The sequence below is a fragment of the Rutilus rutilus genome (assembly GCF_951802725.1).
Source record: "Rutilus rutilus genome assembly, chromosome: 7".
In the NCBI taxonomy this organism is placed as follows: domain Eukaryota; kingdom Metazoa; phylum Chordata; class Actinopteri; order Cypriniformes; family Leuciscidae; genus Rutilus; species Rutilus rutilus.
In genome coordinates this window covers 4,234,824-4,256,029 of record NC_140221.1, presented here as the reverse complement: position 1 = coordinate 4,256,029, position 21,206 = coordinate 4,234,824, and the positions used below count along the sequence as shown (strand labels likewise).

The following is a 21,206-nucleotide window of genomic DNA, read 5'->3' as shown; positions in this document are numbered from 1 at the left end:
TGTGTGTTTAAAGTTGATACTCTGCAGCAGAGTGATGAGTTTGCTGATGTTGGTCTGACAGCACAGAGAAAATGATGACTTCAGGCGACAGAGAAATACCATATAGACATATGAAGGAAGCTACTGTGAAAACAACCTGACATTGATGCAATACAGAAAAAAAAACGGTAAAAATGTCTTTATGTTAAAACGCCAACTTTGTTTGCATCCATTTTACTTGTAACAACAATTTCTGTCATTTCTACTTGTTGAGTTCTGATGTTCAACTTCATTTTCTTCATCAGTATGTAAATTCACAAAAGTGAAATGACCTTAACTGCAGGTTGTAAATGTTTACCGTTTTTTTACAGTGTGTGTGTGTGTGTGTGTGTGTGTGTGTGTGTGTGTGTGTGTGTGTGTGTGTGTGTGTGTGTGTGTGTGTGTGTGTGTGTGTGTGTGTGTGTGATGTAATTTGGCCCATGGAATTTCATACAGACATACTCTTCAGGCGATATATATACAGCAAATCTCAAATGCCTGATTATGCGAATAGAAGGCATGAATATAGTGAAGATATTATAAACATTAACTTGACTTAAATTTGACTTGACAATTCGACGACCCAGTTCAGTGACCTTTATGAAGATAATAACAATTAAACAATCATGATAATGCCACTGTGAAGAACAATGTCACAAAGGAAGTGTCATTCATATTTTTTTCCAGTCACCATTGTAGAAATGGTAATGATGAGTTTGACTTGATTATTAACAATTTTATTCACATTCCCTAGTTCTCATATATATAAATCATATTTTTTTTCTCCTCAATAACTATAGTTATTTTTATAGTAAAACATACAAAATCTTGAATCTCATAGAATCACAAAATAAATGCATCAACATTCCCAGTTTCTGTTCACAAAAAAACTTGCGTTGCCATAATTACAGCAGAAATACGGTAGGAAATCTATTGTGTTGGACAATGACGGGCCTTTGAGTAAAACAGGATGAGAAACCAGCAATATGTGGATCAAAACTGATTGGTTGGGTGAGATATTTCCACGGTTATAATGATGTGATCAAATGGCATGAAAAAGGATGATGGAACGGTGCAGTTCTGCCTCCCGGACAGCAGGGGCAGTAACGCATGAGTGCTCTTACCAGTGTGGAGACCGCAGACGTGTACAGAGGCGTTTGACCAGAGGACAGCAACACTGGCTGTGAAAGAAAGAAAACAGGAGAGGAGGGCGGATAACTCAACAACAAACCAATAGGATAAAAAAAAAGCATCAAATCAGAGATTAAAGAGCAGGCGCATTTGTAACTTGAATTTGCGAGGCTTCCGGTTATTCTTCAAGCTACTCGCTAATGAATCAGAAGTCTTGCACATTCACAGAAAATGGCCTACTTCTGTGTTGCAAAACAAGGTGGATACAAATAAAGGGATAGTTTTTCCCAAAAATTACAATTCTGTCATCATTTACTCGCCCTCAAACCTGTATGAGTTTCTGCTGAACACAAAAGAAGACATTTTGAAGAATGTCAGGACCAGACAGTTGATGGACCCCATTGACTTCCATAGTATGGGGGAAAAAATACTGTGGAAGTCAACTGTTCTTCAGCAGAAGAAAGAAATTCATGCAGGTTTGGAACAACTTGAGGGTGAGAAAATGATTTTATTTTTGGGTGAACTGTAAACATGCACTGATGCATCATAACGCATTATAAAGCATTGAATCTGCTATAAATGTACTTTAATACACTGACTATATGGTTTTATAATTACTATAATAGTCTAAATGAACTTGAATCAAACTGACGAATTGAATTTAGCGAAAGAATAATTGTATTTATTGACTTTAATTACATTCTTTTTTCTACTGGAGAATTCAGAAACTGTAAATATTTGACATGCATGGTATAAGAAAATGCTGCAAATCTGTGATTGATATTATCTGATATTTTTAAAGAAATTCCCAGTTAGTGTTCGCTCGTCTGAGCAACTGCATCCCATTACAGGGCAGAGATGGGGACTCGAGTTTGAGACTCGGACTCGGGTGCGACTTAAGTCGCACACACAGTGACTTCAGACTCGACTTGAGACTCGTCCTCGAAAGACTTCAGACTCGACTCGGACTCGAGCTGCGGGACTCGTGAACAATGTTAATTTTTAGGAAGCAACTGATGAGCTCGCTGTTATTCCCCTCCCTCCGTTACCTATAACCTGCCCACGTAACACGTGACGTACTAGGTATCTGCTGCGCGCGGGCGCAGCCACACTTTTTTTTTTCAATTATTTTAGGCGCGGCCGCCACACGTAGAGGACAACGAACAAACATGTCGACTGCTGTGCCATTCATCGTTAGCTTTGGATTTACAAACTTCAAACAAGACGGCCCAAACAGAAGAAGTGCTCAATGCAAGATATGTGATACGAGGATAAAAGATTCAGGCTCAACCACATCTAATTTTATCAGGCATCTGAAAACGCATCCTGATAGGTCAGTAACGTTAAACATGTTTAGCTCAGCATTGACCATCTACCTTTAGCTTGCTTCTTGCTTTAGCTACGACCTAACGTTACGGGAGGTTAACTCCGACTGTCTGTCTTCCTTATGAAATATAAATGTGCGTTTGTTTAACCCTTGTATGGTGTTCTGTAGGACCCATTTTCAAAAAGGAAAAAAAAAACGTTTTTAAAAGTGTAGGAATTTTAGCTCCGACTCCAGTGTACCTTTACTCTGTCCTCCTGTCAGGGCCTACTGTTATTGTGTGTGTGTGTGTGTGTGTGTGTGTGTGTTCTTGTATATGGTTTATGAGGACACAAATGTGTACAATGACATGGGTATTACAACGTAAACATGGTTTATGAGGACATCTAAACCAAACGGCTTAAAAAACATATTTCACATCGTTTGGTTTGTTGCAGTAGTGTTTTGCATTTAGCTAAAATGTGATGTTTGACCATATTTGGTCTTTCTTAATTTTTGGTCTGTACTGTACTGTGTGTTCATGCTACAAGGCAAAATACAGATATTAACTTAAGAGTAAAGCATTCTTGGTGTTTTTGTCATGTTGCAATAGCCTGTTTACACTAATTATATACCAAAATCAAAGCTGATACTGTATGCTGATAGATAAAGGAGTCATAATAACATATTACATGCTTTGAATTCCTTATAGCTATGCAGTGTTGGATGGGTCGCTGTACGTGATGATGCAACACTTATTATAACCAGAGACTTAATATTATAAAGAGACTTGAGACTTGACTTGGACTCTAGCTCAGAGACTTGAGACTTGACTTGGACTCTAGCTCAGAGACTTGTGAGCATCTCTGTTACAGGGACAGATTCCATGATCTACAGGACACTGACGGAAAAGTCCTGAAGCTGCTGTTTGTGCATCTCTAGCAATGGGTGTAAATTAGGAAACTATTTTATGACAATTAAGTGAACGTGGAGCGAATTTGTGATGTTGGTGTGTTTACCATGTCCCCGGCAAAATTAAAAACTTTACTAAGAAATATTCTAGAAAGTCTACAGTAGTTTACAGTTTTTTTTTTTTTTGGAGTTGGTTTTGAATTTATAGGATATTCTTGTCCTCAAATACACTTTCCACCCTGTTAGTCTGTTGTAATATCTATTTGACTATAACCAAATATTATTTTATTATAATAAAAAAATAGTTATCTGACATCATTCACAATTTATATAACTTTTTTTTGAATGTAGCAATAATTTGATGATTTCTGTGAAGAATATATGTCTGGTAAACACAAATTATGATTGCATATTAAACATTAATATTATCATCATCATTATTTACAGGTACTGCATAACTAGGAATTGACCTTCCAGTGGTAGAAATGTAGAAAGCAATAAAAGGAAAAGTCAAACATAAAAATACAAAAGTAAAGTCTGCACTATGTTTGTTTCCCATTTAGAGGGACACACCAACACAATGTTGTAACTTTGAAAACTTTGGAAAAGTATGGAATTTGATTTGAGTCATTTATTATTTATTATTAACGAATTAAGTATGGGGGAAAAACAGAGTATGGAAAAATATTTTTTGTAAGGTGTCAGTGTTACAGTGTAATTATATATTTAAGTACTGAGTAATATTAAGTAACTACATGTACTTACTATAGGGTTAGGGTAGGATTAGGATTTGGTTGAGGGTTAGTTGCATGTAATTATGCATAATTTACTGTTATTACTACAGTAAGTACATGTAACATATGTAACAAGGACACTGTCAAATAAAGTGTTACCAAATATTTGTGTTTCCAGACTATTTCCCCTATTTAGATGTCTAAAATATAAAATTAAGAATTTCTAAACATGTATCATACAAGCAGAGTGTTTCTTTAGTAATTGTCAAACACGACACATTTTCATTACACTAAACGGTTTGTCTTTACCATAAGCGACTCTTTTGAACTTAATATTTATCAATGATTCAATATTTAATCAAATGCCACTCAAACCAGCGAACGATCATCTAAATAAGACAGTACTTTGCTGTTTGGTGATTGTGCAACATCAAACCACGATTACAGTATCAAACCCATGTGTCAGAGGTGAATATATGCAGGTTACAACGTGTTTTAAGTTTCTCCTCATCATGCAAACGAATGTTATCACTTCGAGAGAGAGAAAAAAACAGAAAATAAAAGTATTCACAGATGATTATATATCAAATATAATGCTGTATGAACCATTTATGTTAAATTTGGTCTTACAAATCTACAGAGAGGTTTGGAAATTTGATTCTGGAAAAGTATGGAATTTGGAAATGTTAAAATGTGTCGGAACCCTGTTCTGAAAGCGCCAGCGCTGTTCTATGCCGTACCAGCAGGTGGCGATGTTGCTCAGTTTTGAGTGATTAAACCGCTTCAGGTATTGCTTCCCCGCATGATAAATCCTTTACATGTATGAAATGTTTTGGTTTCCAAAAATAAACTCTGAAGATAAGAGCTCTCCACAGGCAGATGAAAATCTCACATTATTACACATTCCCTGAAGCTTCGGGATGATGGCTCACTCCTTCTGAACCCCTCGAGATTCATCCCTGACCCAAATCCATCCTGAGAGCTCAATGATTGAAAAATTCCCAAAGGAATGCGTCTCATTTTCTCCAATTTCCTACTCCTTTATTCACAGATGCATAACTACTGTCAAACACTCCAGAGGTGTGCTGAAGTTCAACAATAAAAATATTACTAATTAAACCAAACTTTAGACATTTTATTAGATAGATCTCTGATCAATCAGAATACCTCATTCTAACTGGTCAAATGCAGGATTGCTCAGTTAAAGATTTTGTATAAGTGACCATTAAAACTGACCATTGCAAATCGACCAGACTTCAAGACTGCGCTAGTTTCCAATCTTGTATACTCTTCACTTGTTCTAACATTATAAAATCATCTGAACTCGAATATTTTGTCCATTTATTTAATAATTTGATGTGTATCCAAGTAATAAGTGAGACTATGTACAGTCAGCCGGTCATCATTGCAAAATAACCCCTGATGAAGGAGTGACTGCACATTACAGTCTCCTATAATACGGTATGGCTGAATTCTTGCTTCTGATTGGTGGACACTCATTGATTACAACAGCACAGATATTGCATTATGACTGCATTACTGTTTCATATCACTTTACCACATTCTTTCTACATTTAGTCATTCCTCATAACTATAAGTAACTAAATGTCAACTAACTCACATTAGAGTATTAGTATTCGGGTTAGAAGAATATGTTGATGTGTACTTGTCTTGCAAAATTACTGAGGCCACATTTACACTGCCCAATTCAGATTTGTTGACTCCATACCATTTTTTGGACATTCTTCTTTTAAAAGTGACCCATATCCGATATCTGGTAGCATTTACACTATACACTTGGCGAAACAACCCAAGGTAGACGCACTGACCCGGAAAAGCTTAGGCCGAAAAGGAAGTAAAAACTGCTTGATTTGCAATGGACGCAGACGAAACGATAATACATGCTTTTGCTTTCCAGACCATCTTTAAAGGTCAGCAAAACATTGGGTTAAGCATTCGTCCTCCACTGAGACATTGAGAAGAGTCATGTGATCACGTTTGGTGTCCACCTGAATTCGTCTCTTTTTCAATGATGTATGACTCGCATTGACAGAGGAATATCTCATCTGTCCGCTTACATGGCAGACGCACATATCCAATTCATATCCAATTTACTTCCACATATGAATGAGGCCTGAAACTGATCTGAGAATATCAGAATCCATGCGCTTTTTTCCTGCTAATATGTTCCTGGGTCATATGTGTCAGGAAAAATGGGAATTGGTTCACATGAAGCATGTAATGTAAATGTGGCCTAATAGTCAGTAGAAAGTCTGGTGTCGGACCTTCAAAATAAAGTATAGTTGGTAGAAAGCCTAAAGTGGACCATCGAAATAAATGATCAGTTTTAAAATTCTTATTTAATAGTTCAAAATTTTTTCCCACTTGAACCCAAATATATGCAATAATATCACACCTTATTATCACATTTTAAAGAGCAGCCAATATGCAGCTCTGTTCCATAACTAATAGAAATGCTAATCAAAATGTGAAGGTTACTCCCAATGTCTTTTGCAAAAGGATGCGCTATTCCAAAAGAAAATGAGCATAATTATATTAAAATGTAAATTCTAAGGCATTTGCTATGTATTTTAATGCTTTGTGTGACATGAAGATTTGATGTAGATTGTAGACTTTTGCTTCTTGACATCAAGACAAGAATGTCTTGTCTTTTTTTTGTACATACCTGTACAAATGTTTTAGTGAAAAACACTCTGCGGAAAACATGACTTGGTTATTTTTAGATTGTATTTTAGTTCTTACATCTGGAACATCTGGAATCTACTTGATAGTGATGCTTCTCTGATTTAAAAATGTATCGCAGAGAAAATGAATCAATATCGAGCCACATACTAAATATCATCACAAGGCTGAAAAAACATCTGGTAACAATTTTGTATCCATATTAATATTAACATTTTTGTTTTAGAAATAATGTCTATCTTGGTCTTTATATGTGTTTCCTTTCACTAACAGAAAAAAAAAGGCATTTTTTTAGCTACCTCATCCAGCCTCACTGTATCATATTCAAATCATTGTGTTATGAAGCTTTTTGAGGAGGAACATAATTATTTTCTTCTCTGAAATGGTTGAATAATAACAGGAATAGCATAAGGAGGCATGTAGGAGATCTGATGTGTCATATGACCACATGACAGTGATTCGTACTGTGTGTGTGTGTGTGTGTGTGTGTGTGTGTGTGTGTGTGTGTGTGTGTGTGTGTGTGTGTGTGTGTGTGTATGTGTGTGTGTGTGTGTAATGCAAAGTAAACAGCATGTATCACATAAATATACAGCTAGGACACAAGGAAAAATAAATGTACTGTACATCTTACATAGGATCATACATCCCATATCAAGATTATACTACGTAACACAAAAATTTAAAATTACTTACAAATCTCCGTCTTCATTAATAACTACACTCACTGCCCTAGATATTTGTTTAAATACAAAAAAAGTAGTGATGTACAAATGCACGGATTGAGCTGCATCAGTTATAGAATTTAATAATTACTATATTTATATTATAATTATTATAATACATACAATTAAATTTGGTCTTCAGAATGTTTTTGAAAATACGTACACTTTCCATGTTGAATTGTACAGTTTAGTAAGCATTCATAATAAAATGTTTTTGTGTGCAAATGGTTGTACCCATAATAATGAGCACCGATCATGATAATGATAATTTTGATTTGTTTGTAATGCACTGATACTGGTGGTGATATTATTAAAGCTCTACAGTAATGTTAACCATGTGGAAGTTTGCGTGTTGTGTTTCACAGGCATGTTTCACATGAAGACAGATGGTACTACTGAGAGAGAGAGAGAGAGAGAGAGAGAGAGAGAGAGAGAGAGAGAGAGAGAGAGAGAGAGAGAGAGAGAGAGAGAGAGAGAGAGAGAGAGAGAGAGAGAGAGAGAGAAAGAAAGAAAGAAAGAAAGAGAGAGAGAGAGAGAGAGAGAGAGAGAGAGAGAGAGAGAGAGAGAGAGAGAGAGAGAGAGAGAGAGAGAGAGAGGGAGAGAGCTAGGAGGAGTGGGTTGGTTTCTGACCTTCATATATCCAGCCAAACGCCCTTGACACACAGAACACAAGAATGTAAATGAGCTTCATGCTAAAGTGATCTGACACAAATCATATTAGCCAACTGCTAAGATGCATAAATAAGAACATATGTTACACATGTTTGTATGTTTCACTCTAATTAGTGGATTACTGTTCATCATCTGGCGTGGATACTAATATGATTGAGTCAAAAATGGTGGCTAGTGTCCCTAATGCATGTTCAATTATTTACAAGGTCATTCTTAATGTCATAAGTATATTGTGTGTCAGTGTTTTGGGAAATGTGTTGTTTTCTGCCCCATTTCTTCAATCTCTCTGTAAGCATCACTAATCTCTCACATATATTTGCATACACAGTCAATGTTTTTCAACACTAATACTGATTTAAAAATAAAATAAAATATAAAGATTGTCACATGAAAACTTTCACTGAAAAATAAAAATCTGTTATTATTCATGTCAACTGAAACAGGCTTTTCATTGTCTGTGTAACACAGGTGTCGCGTATGGGTTCAGGAGGACAGAAGAATCAAGTTCCAACACGGCGTGTAATGATAAATATCCACATGGAAGGCAAACAGTCAGGGTAACACACACACACAGGGTAACACACACACAGGGTAACACACACACAGGGTAACATACACATAGGGTAACACACACACACACACACACACACAGGGTAACACACACACACACACACACACACACACACACACACGGTAACACACACACACACACACACACACACACACACACACACACACACACACACACACAGGGTAACACACACACACACAGGGTAACACACACACACACACACAGGGTAACACACACACACACACACACAGGGTAACACACACACAGGGTAACACACACACACACACACACAGTCACAGGGTAACACACACACACACACACACACACACACACAGGGTAACACACACACACACACACACACACACACACACAGGGTAACACACACACACACACACACACACAGGGTAACACACACACACACACACACACACACACACACACACACACACACACACACACACACACATACACACACACACAGGGTAACACACACACACACACACACACACACGGTAACACACACACACACACACACACAGGGTAACACACACACACACACACACACACAGGGTAACACACACACACACACACACACACACGGTAACACACACACACACACACACACAGGGTAACACACACACACACACACACACACACACAGGGTAACACACACACACACACACACACAGGGTAACACACACACACACACACACACACACACACACAGTCACAGGGTAACACACACACACACACACACACACACAGGGTAACACACACACACACACACACACACACATACACACACACACAGGGTAACACACACACACACACACACACAGGGTAACACACACACACACACACACACACACACACACACACACACACACACGGTAACACACACACACACACACAGGGTAACACACACACACACACACACACACACACACAGGGTAACACGGGCAAGGACAGAGGGCGTACCCAAGGACAGAGGGTGTACCCAAGGACAGAGGGCGTACCCAAGGACAGAGGGCGTACCCAAGGACAGAGGCGTACCCGAGGACAGAGGCGTACCCGAGGACAGAGGCATACCCAAGGACAGAGGGCGTACCCAAGGACAGAGGGCGTACCCAAGGACAGAGAGCGTACCCAAGGACAGAGGTGTACCCCAGGACAGAGGCGTACCCAAGGACAGAGGCCCAAGGACAGAGGCGTACCCAAGGACAGAGGCCCTACCCAAGGACAGAGGGCGTACCCAAGGACAGAGGGCGTACCCAAGGACAGAGGCCCAAGGACAGAGGGCGTACCCAAGGACAGAGGGCGTACCCAAGGACAGAGGCGTACCCGAGAACAGAGGTGCGTACCCAAGGACAGAGGGCGTACCCAAGGACAGAGGCGTACCCGAGAACAGAGGCATACCCAAGGACAGAGGGCATACCCAAGGACAGAGGGGTACCCAAGGACAGAGGGCGTACCCAAGGACAGAGGCCCAAGGACAGAGGGCGTACCCAAGGACAGAGGCCCAAGGACAGAGGGCGTACCCAAGGACAGAGGCCCAAGGACAGAGGGCGTACCCAAGGACAGAGGCCCAAGGACAGAGGTGCGTACCCAAGGACAGAGGGCGTACCCAAGGACAGAGGCGTACCCGAGAACAGAGGCATACCCAAGGACAGAGGGCATACCCAAGGACAGAGGGGTACCCAAGGACAGAGGGCGTACCCAAGGACAGAGGGCGTACCCAAGGACAGAGGCGTACCCAAGGACAGAGGCGTACCCAAGGACAGAGGCGTACCCAAGGACAGAGGCGTACCCAAGGACAGAGGGCGTACCCGATGGGAGGGAGGAACCCGCTGCAGCCGAAGGGGTGGAGGGTCGGAATGTAGTGGACGGCCCCAAAGTCCGTGGCGAAGGCAGCGTGACGATAGACCAAGGGGGAGCCGGTGGGACGAGGGACCCGGAAGAGCCACTAGGCTAAAAGTCTCTGGTGGAGCCGAACGTGGGAGGAGCCAGGGCGAAGCCGACAGGTCGAGATGGAGGGAAGAGGTCGAAGGCGAGAGGCGGAGGATCCTCTGGGACAGGCGCTGCTAGTGACTGCATGCCCTGCGGCTCGACGTCCTGGCAGGGCATCCCAGAGACGGCGCAGGGCTGCAGACATCTAGTAGCGATGGGCGATGGGGCTGGAGGACTGGCTGAGCATTGTGGTGACGGAGAGAGGAGACTTGCTAAAGCCACAGTCACAATGACAAAGTCTATGCAGGTTAATGAAAATAAAAGCTCCCAGTCCAAAAACAGTAGTTCTTCAGAACAAACTAGTAGAATATTGTCCAGACAATTCTCATGGTGCACAAAGGATTCAGGTACTGGGTGGGAACCAACAAGCCTCCATAAAAGTCCATCAGCCAGTCCTCACCTTCCGTTCCCTCGATCCCTGGTGTCGTGGGCTCACACCCCTGGTCAGATTTACACTGAGACTCCACTACCGGGGCGATGGCAAGCTCTGGCCTTTTATCCTCTGGCTCTGGCTCATTCATCGCGGCGGGTGGTTTTGCTCGATCTGCGGGGGGCTCTCGTGACTTCTCCATGGTCGTCTGGGTCAAAGTTTGCTCTGGGTCTGGCTGGGTTCTGAATCGGGTCGTGACGCTCTCCAGACATCAAATGACAGTCTCCTTCCAGTCCAGCCCTGTGGTGTCTGGGAGGTCGATATGCTGGTGGAACGTTGCCCTGATCCGGAATAGGGTCTTTAGGGTCTCGTCGTCCAGGGAGCTGGTGATGGCCAAACAAAGAAGAAGAAAGAAAAAGAAAAAAGAAAAAAAGGTATGTCTCTCCTGAGCCAGGATGACGAACTTAGCCCGTTCGTCCATTTTGGGCAGTCCGATCTTCTGTCGCATATGGGTTCAGGAAGACAGAAGAATCAAGTTCCAACACGACGTTTAATAATAAATATCCACAAGGAAAGCAAACAGGCAGGGTAACAAACACATAGGGTAACAGAGATCGGACAGAGAATGAATGTGAGGGACCAATTTATATAGCAAACACAGCTGACACATTATGAACTAATAATGAGGAGCAGGAAACCGGACCAAAGGAACACATGATGAACATGAAAACAAACTAAAAGTCCATGACAATGAAACTAACTGAACATAATGTGACAAAAGTGAGATATTTCGCAGTGTTTTTGTATTTTTTTTAAAGAAATGAATACTATTATTCAGCAAGGATTCATTCAAATTTGCAAAAGTGTCAATAAAGACAAAAGTTTCCAAAGTTTCTATTTCAAATAAATGTTATTCTTTTTAACTTTCTATTCAAATAAAAAAATCCGGCAAAAAATGTATCACCGTTTCCACAAAATATGAAGCAGCTCAACTGTTTCCAGCAATATAAGCAATAAAAATATCTCTTAAACAGCAAATCAGCATATTAGAATGATTTGTTGTGGAAATTCAGCTTTGCATTACTGGAATATCTTTAAAATATTAGTAGTGTAGTTGTGTAGGTATTAAACCACTGGGCAACACAACAACTAGCCTGTATTTCTCTGTCTCAGTATTTAAAGTATGTCACACATAAGACTGACAATACTAGCATACTCCTTACTGTACTTATTGTGCAGTATTATAAATGATAAAAAAACAAATGTACAATCTGGGTCATCTGGGTCTTCCATGCATACAGAACATAATTTGTGCATATTGTATAAATACTGAAAAAATGTAACAAATTAATCTGTGTATGTGAGTCTGTGTTGAGAAAGTATGCGAAATGTGTGTGCGTGCGTGCGTGCGAGTATGTGTGTGTGTGTGCGTGAGTGCGTGCGAGTATGTGTGAGTGTGTGTGTGTGTGTGTGTGTGTGTGTGTGTGACTGAGTGCATGCATGCGTGCATGCGTGTGTGTGTGTGTGTGTCATACAAAGTGAACAGCATGTACCACATAAATATAGATTCAGCTAGGAGTGTTTGGACGGCTCTGATCAGCCTACACACAGCAGAGGTGTGCAGAACTGACACACACAACATGACTCACACACACACACACACACACACCTACGGAAGCCAAGGGAAATGGGGAAACCATGCAGGGAATGAACATAGAGGTCAGACGGAGAGACAGTAAGACACACAGAGAAAGAGGAGAGTATAAATAGTAGAGACGAGGCACTGAGAAATATAGTGCAGTAGACCAGGGCATGAGAGCATGGAAACACACACACAAACGAATCGATTATCTGGATAACATGAACATTTTCTCAAAGACAACGAGAACAGAGATAATACACACACACACACACACACACACACACACACACACACACACACACACACACACACTGCATAGAGGAGAACTGCAGATAACCTAAAGTGAATATGTACTTTGATGAGATCTCTTAACGTCACAATTGTTTCTAGAAATCAAATGGAGAGCATACAAGCCTCTGGCTTTTGCTGCAACTGTACTCAAGTGGACAAATAACAAATATGATTGAAATATGATGTAGTTGCGCAAGACCAAGTTATCTGAGCTATGTTATCCACATTCATTTTCAGTGTCGTTATTGTTAATTAACGCCTTTTTATTTTTGTTAACAAAGCTGTAGTACAAATGTGTGACATTTCTGTCTCCAGGACATTATATGTATAAAATTGCATTTTTTTTTTAACTACTAAAGCACATTACAAAAATACTAAAATCAACGCTAATTTAAAATATTAATAATTAAAAGTGTATAAATAATACTACAATAATAGTGGTTCATTCTTATTGTTTTTTTAACAACTGGCTGCATCTAAAGCAATAGGAGAAACGTCTAGAAAGTTACACTTCAATAAAACAAATATTTGTATGCAGGTCTATGGAATGTCCCCATAAAAAATGGAAACCCGTGTGTGTGTGTGTGTGTGTGTGTGTGTGTGTGTGTGTGTGTGTGTGTGTGTGTGTGTGTGTGTGTGTGTGTGTGTGTGTGTGTGAACCCTATGTTATGGGGACAAAATGTCCCCACAAAGATGGCAATTTCCGAAATCTTTTATGGAAAACAGCTTATAAATCAAACTAAGTGGAGTTTTCGGTGATGGGATTGGGTAGATATAAATAATTTTGTCTATGGAATGTCCCCATTAAACATGGAAACCAAACATGTGTGTGTATGTCTGTGTGCGTAAATGTGAGTGTGTGTATATGTATGCGTGCGTTTGTGTGATATCCGTACCTTTATTGGTGAGATGTGTGTGTGTGGGGCGTAACTGTGCATGGAGTCCATGGCCGCCAGGTTCTTATCGCTCATGTGAAGCATCTCGGCGCTCTTGCTGTGAGCCAGGTGGGCGGGGCTGTGCTCCAGGGGCGGAGTCTCTTCATCCTGATACCGGTATTTCTACAACAACAACAAGAGAGAAAACAAACTCAAAACTCATTCTGAAGCTCAGTCTGCATTATGTCGGGTTTGCACGAAAAGTCACCAAAATTAAATAAGGCCGTATAGGAAAAGTGACAAGTAATATTCTCTAATATTGCTGATTTAATTGCACTGAAACTATCAAATGAGAACAACATTTGAAATTATTATTATTGAGCTGTATTTAATCATAACTGAACTAAACTGAGCTGAATAATGACACTTTTTTTATTCTGCTTCACAGCTGAATTTATAACACTGTTATTTTCCTGTTTATTACTATAATGTGACGCTGCTTTGCAACTATCTGTAATATTGTATAAAGCGCTATATAAATAAATAAATGTGAAAAACCTATTTCTACAAACTCAAACAAATGAATATGTATTTGGCACAAGACGTGCCCCTAAAGCAAGTTGCCAGGGTAAACCCATTCATCTGTTTATCTTTCTCTCATCTGATAAATTAAAGATCAGAAGACTTCCTACAGTTAAAGCTCACAAACGTCTGAAACACTTATTTCCACTAGTGCTAAAAAAAAATGATCAAGCTTTATGACAAAGTCAAAAACATAAAGCTGTAAAAGACTAAATATGGAGGATTCATGCCACAGGTTGATGAACCACAATGATGAGCCACAAAGACAAATACATTTTTTGTCCGGTGTATATGACGTCATTGAGATGTTAAAGATAAAGTAAAGCATGATAAGTAAAGCACTGAGAAGCGTGCGGTTGTGCGATTCTTTATTTGTAGGAAATAAGAGTGACTGACAGAGTGGATCAAGCATATAACACTAACCTTGTTAGTCTAAACAACGCGTTTATTGAGACCATGGGCCGGTTTCACAAAGATAGACTTTGACTATGGCTTAGATATAGTAGATAGTCAGACTTCAGATAGACATCTAAATCAGACCGTTGCACAAAGCACTTAAGACTCTTGACTATCTTAAGTAGGACTACACTGCAATGCATTCTGGGTAAAAGAAGACACTTTTCAAAACAAAAAACATGCCGGATCGAGTAAGCGCATTCAGCCGCTCAGTGCAGTTTACCCCAGCGGAAAACATGTGTTTGCTGGAGGAGTGTAACAGTTACAAGGACATTTTACTTGGGAAATTTAGCGGGGAATGTAGTAACAAGAAGAAATGTTTAAATTATGAGCCATTTTCCCTTTTCTTTTGGCTAATGTAACTGATTGTTACTGCTGGTTGCCAAGGTAACAGAGTTTTAGACCTAAGTTAGCCTAAGGTGTCTAATTTTTTTGGTCTAAATTAAGTCGGTCTTTATTTTTGTGAAACAGTCTAACTTGCATTAGACTAGTCTATGAGCACATTTTAGACTTGTCTAACACTATAGACCGGTCTAAAATAGCTTTGTGAAACCGGCCCCAGGCTGCCAAAAACCACTCGTTTTCTACTTCCGGGTTTATAGAGATGAAACATCAGCACAGACATAAATCAGCACCTTCTTCTTCATCATCACCTTTTTGGCCCGTCCACTGGCGCTTCAGTGATGTGATCAAGTGATATGGACAGATAAAACAGTATCACTGGACTAAAAATAACATTACCTTCCAAAGGCTGTTTATTTTCAACTATGTGAATGTCTCAGTAGAGCGTTATTTGTTTGTTTGGTTCATTTCATCATGGATGCTTTGGTAAACCAGTCACAATCCGACACAGGCTTTGCAAACACTGACAGTAATGCCACAAACTGTCTTAAATCTACTGACTAATCTGCGATCAGTGATTATTGATATGTAAGGACTCATATAGTCAGATGTTCTTTGTTACAAAATCTTTTATTGCTGTTTATGCGTCAGTAAGCCAGTGACTAAACCGTAAACTTCACACTGATCCTCTTAAAGTCCCCCTGTGGTGAAAATCAATTTTTTAATGTTGTTTATATGTCTATGTGGTGTTTTTAATGTGCTTTAAGACAAACCATGTGCAAATTCATAAGTCGACAGCATTGCTGAGTATTTTCTCCTTAAAACTGCAGTGAACCAAAGACAGTCTCAAAAACACGCTTTGAAATCGCTGGTGTTTCTGACGTCACAAACTACCTTGTAACCAATCAGATCAACGAGTGATCGTCAACCAGTGGATCTCTGAGCTGAGTGAGTGAGTGGAGGCGGGGCTCATTTGCATATTCATAGAAGCGCGTATACTAAATTAGGCACAGGTGTCGAGTTACATTCAAGATATTTTAAGTCATGAAGAATTTTTTTTTCAAGGAAAAAACTTTTAAATATGTCATTTTGGTGATCAAAGATGAGTTTTAAGGGATACAATTATTATCTACAGGGGGACTTTAATAGCATAAATATCATGTTATTTAAATTGTGATTCAATAAGATTACTTTTAACAAAACTTCCAGGATAATAATCAGTGAGGCTGTCTATACTGCACATTGAATCTCTTATTTATATTGTGCTTGAGCTGTTAGTTATGATGAAAGCATTTGTGAGAGTGCAGAAGTCGAGTTGCGCTGAACTGACACGACTGTGATCGGCTACAATGCTCATAACACTGCAATGGGAGTAGATTGAAATACAGTATACTCTTAAAATCAACACATTTCAAAATGAGTTAACTGGGCAGCTGTAATAGTAAAAAGGTAGCAAAAGTTTCCAAATCAGTTCCACAAATGCAAAGATGGGCGTTTACTTTAAAGTCTTAAAGTGCCACTATTACGCTATCTTAAAGGCTCCTAATTTTGTTTCTGAGGTCTCCTACAATAGGTTCACATGCATAATTTTCTCATAATATACATTGCAGTATCATCTCTTTACTTATGGTGTCAATAATTGATTCAGTTTCTCTAAACCCCTCCTTTCTGAGAGTCTGCTCTGCTCTGATTGGTCAGATGACCCAGTCTGCTGTGATTGGTCGCGTGTCGGAAACGCTCATTACCATATCTGAATTTCAGCTCCGGATCTTCCTCAGCTTTTAATACACAGTGATACGAACAGCAACGATGGCATCAGTTTTACCGTATCAATTCCAGCTTTGGAAGTTAATCAAAGTGGAAGTTAATCAAAATTTGCTTTGTCAGCAGAAAACAGCATCTTCTCAACATGAACAACACAAACCAAACTCTTCCAGTCTCAGCTACAACTACAGTGTTTGAAGGGCAAAGTAGACGTTGTTCACTGGCAGCTATTGAAGACAGACCATAGGCTGGCTTATGCAAATGTGTTACAAACCTATGTATGTTCATGCAGGAAGTAAGACTAGAATTACTGACGACTCGTTTCAGGCCGTTCAGAATCGCTTCTTTCTTTTAGGAGACAAAAACTGCATTTATATGAACTTTGATCTTTGAAATTTTGCAGACCTTTTACATTCACAAACAGCGATATTACACACTACATGAAAGATAATATCCGAAAAAGCATAATAGGGGCACTTTAAACGAAGCACGCCCCTTAAAACAGAGTGCTCAAATCAGAGGGCTAAAAATCACAAGAGTAGTAAATGGCCATTTATTTCCAAATTATGATTATTTGATTATTTATGAAATTATGTTTTGGTGTGTAAAAATCAAGTAACACTTTATTTTGATGGTCCCTTTTGAATATTCAATAGACTATAAGTAACTGCAACTACATGTCAACTAATTCTCATTAGGGTATTAGTAGAGTATTACAGTTTTTTCCAATTGCTAACACACAAGTTTGCAAACTGGGCTGGTTTCATCAAAATACTTAATATAATTCACAAAACCACACACCCAAAAACTGCAAAATACCTAATATATCCTGCAAAATGAAGCACTGCAACCAAACCTACATAGCATTATCAAAATCAGACTTTTGCACGAAATGGCACACACTTCATTCTGTCTAACCAACAACTACACACTGTTGGGCAGAATGAAAAGCACTCTCATCTTTAACATGCTTTGCCATAATACTAAAATAGTTCAAATTGTAGAAAATTCTTCAGATTGTTCACATGCACATAAATATTTGCAGATACACACACATGCTGTTGAAACTGTTTTTTTTTTGTTTGTTTTTTTACCAAACAAGTCAGTGCAACATATGCACAGCAGAAATATTTACACTGGACTGAACAAAAATATACTCACAAAAAAAACAAAAAAAACAGTAAACTGAAAAAGATTGAAGTGTTAACAATGAAGCATTGAGGTGTTTGGTCAGGTGACACATGTATCGGCCAATGGAGTGTCATTTTGAATGGCAGTGTTTTGAAATGGCAAACATGTGACTTTATGTCAGATTGTTGTGTCTTATGCCGAGAACCGTGTTCAGTGCTTTTAAAAAGTGCCATTTTGAATTGCTAAATGTGTGTAAAGCAGAAAATGTGTTCAGACTTTTGGAGACTTGAGAAGAGGTTTTGCTCTGTGTGTCAGTTTAAATAATTGTTCTGTGCATGTCATTTTAGTGTGTTAGCAATTGGAAAAAACTGTATACTGACTTTAAGTACCTTTGCAACTACATACAGTATGTCAACTTATTCTAACCCTAACCCTACCAGTCTACTAATACTCTACTACGTAATACTCTAATGAGAGTTAGTAGACATGCAGGTGCAACGTTACTCATTGTCAACAGAATGTGTTAAAGGGACCATCAAAATAAAGTGAAACCAAAATCCTTCAAACATTAAAGGTGCACACAGATTTGGAGATTTTATTATTTTCCCTTTCAAGTAGACAGGAGCTGTATCTGCATTACAACAGTTGTCCGGATGTGCTGCCAAGATGGCCACCAATTGAACTGACTTTGTGTCAAGATCAGACAGAAGCCATCCTTCAATCTCACCAGAAATGAGAAAAGAAGGGAGAAAGTGGGGGTTGAGGGGAGGGAACAGTCAGCAAGATCACATTACAATGAGCCAGCAACACCACAATGCCTGAGAGAAGGCAGGAACTGACTAGTGCAAACAAGCAAATGTAAAGATAAAATGAACATAGAATATAAAACAGAATTAAACAGAATCAACCTACAAATAGTTTTACTTAGAGCGGTCTCTGCATTTAAGCTGTGATAAGAGTATGAATATATAAAAAAATCTTACACTGTATGTACTGTAACTTCAGTCATCAACTCATCTTAATCCTGTCTGTTATTCACAAAATGTTGGTTGTGCTTCCCAGTATTTCAGAGTCTTTTATAATAAGAGACAGTATCGGCTCCTGACCATAAATGTTGGTAGGGCAGATTCTGGGTCTTAGCGCTAGTTTATGATAAACATTTTGCAAGCTTTATATTCTAATCGCTGAACACATGCAGAAACACTTTTGGCAGAGGACTAACGTCCTTGCGTTGTCCAGCCTGAGGGTGGCGCTCCAATGTAGATTGCAGGCACGCACACAATGTTATCTTAGTATTGCCTTAATGTAGTATTTATTGCCTCCGAATGTTGTTTTAGAATGTTACAAGTTGTTGAGGAATTCACCCTTCGCAGGGAGTTTGATTGACAGGCGATCTGACCAATCACAATCCGCCATTTCTGTCCGACAAAGCAGTCAGGAGAGTTCGTAGATTAACATCGGAAAAAGGTGTGTACTGACGTCTTTCAACAGTTGAAACAACATTCCTTCTGATGTTCATTCATGTTTATTTGATGCTATAAATGAACTAGAAGGAAGAGATGATCGGTTCACGAGCAGCTTTGAGGCTCTCCAGCGATCTGTCAGACACATTAAAGAGCCATAAAACGGTATTTATTGTTTAAATTTCTTTAGAAAATGACCAGATGTGAAAATCTGTCAGCGCGTTGTCAGTGTCCTTTTGCTCCACGATGTATTTTTCACTGCGTGAGAACATGGTGTGTGGCTTGAGAGCGGCGTGGCTTGTCGGACATAGCAACAGTAACTAAAGGGGGCGGGTCTTTGCGAACGGTGAATTCCGGTGAGGAAAAGAAACTCGTTTCTATTCTCAGAACAAACATAAAACAAATACAACAGAACCATATATAAAGGCTATTCCCATTAGCACGTTTAAACTTTCATTAATTTGATATGACGAACAGACATGCCAGCTAGTTACTGACCTGATGCAGACTAATAGACATAGACACAAGGAAAATCTTTTAAATGCGTTAGCTGCTTTTAACTACAAGACTAGCTAATGTTTTAAAAGATTCTTCTGCGAACACCGCCAGTGGCAGTGAGAGACGTGGTGTTATCTCTGCGGGCGACTGATGCTGTGCTGGGTTCAGACTACAGTGAGCACATAACAAAACCCTTGTGGGTAATAAATAACAAACATACTGGAGAGGGGAAACAAAAGCATACGTCACAGCGTCAAGAGTGATACCAAACACTCTGCACACAACTGTCTGACACAAGTCTATTCCCAGCATGCACCACAGAGAGCGAGAGAGACTCTGAACATCATTACAGAAGCCACCCACAGTCTGCTCACTGTACGTCTGATGCATAAAGCACAGAAAAAAGAAAAGGCAAATGCAAACTCAATACGGCAAGCTCCTTCTGATTTATCTTTGTTTTCAAAGTTTTGTGTGTGGAATAGAAAGTACTTGCTAACTTTGCACAGACAGAAATTCGAAGTCGCAACATATACACTGAAAAAAAAAAAAGATTAAACTTTGGATCAACTAATTAAAAAAAATACTCTAATTTGTTAGTCAAATTTATTCGATTTTCTCAAATTTATGCTTAAATTTTGATTTAATATTAATCAAAAATATTTATTTTCCCAAAGACAAAAACATTCATACAAAGTAAAAAGATTTTAATCAGTATATTTTCTTTAGACGTAAGCCAAAATGTTACTTAATATAAGTCTGGTCAATATAATATTTCAGATTTTACAACATAATTTCACTATAAACAGAAGCTTAATTAGCAATTTTCACTTATGATAAAACTAAACACATTTTGTTAGCTAATGTTTAATTTGGTTTACTTACTGTAAATAAAGACCTTAATGTTTATTGTAATGTCTTCTTACAATATGCATATTTTCTGTGGATAGACACTTTACATATTGATCAGACTCTTCCTGTCCAAGCGGAAAAACCTACAGAAAGTGGACCAGAGTTCATAC

General features: G+C 39.1%; 1 protein-coding gene across 4 annotated transcripts in view; it reads right to left on the bottom strand.

The window, feature by feature from the left end:
- Positions 1-21,206, bottom strand: part of dlg4a (discs, large homolog 4a) — a 164,924-nt gene that overhangs the window by 72,592 nt on the left and 71,126 nt on the right. For all 4 annotated transcript variants that reach the window (XM_084413721.1, XM_084413719.1, XM_084413720.1 and 1 more), the window contains exons 2-3: positions 13,973-14,134; positions 1,143-1,199 (exon numbers count right to left, since the gene is read on the bottom strand). In XM_084413721.1, the coding sequence (XP_084269847.1) occupies positions 1,143-1,199; positions 13,973-14,134 (219 nt within the window). The remainder of the gene's footprint in view (positions 1-1,142; positions 1,200-13,972; positions 14,135-21,206) is intronic.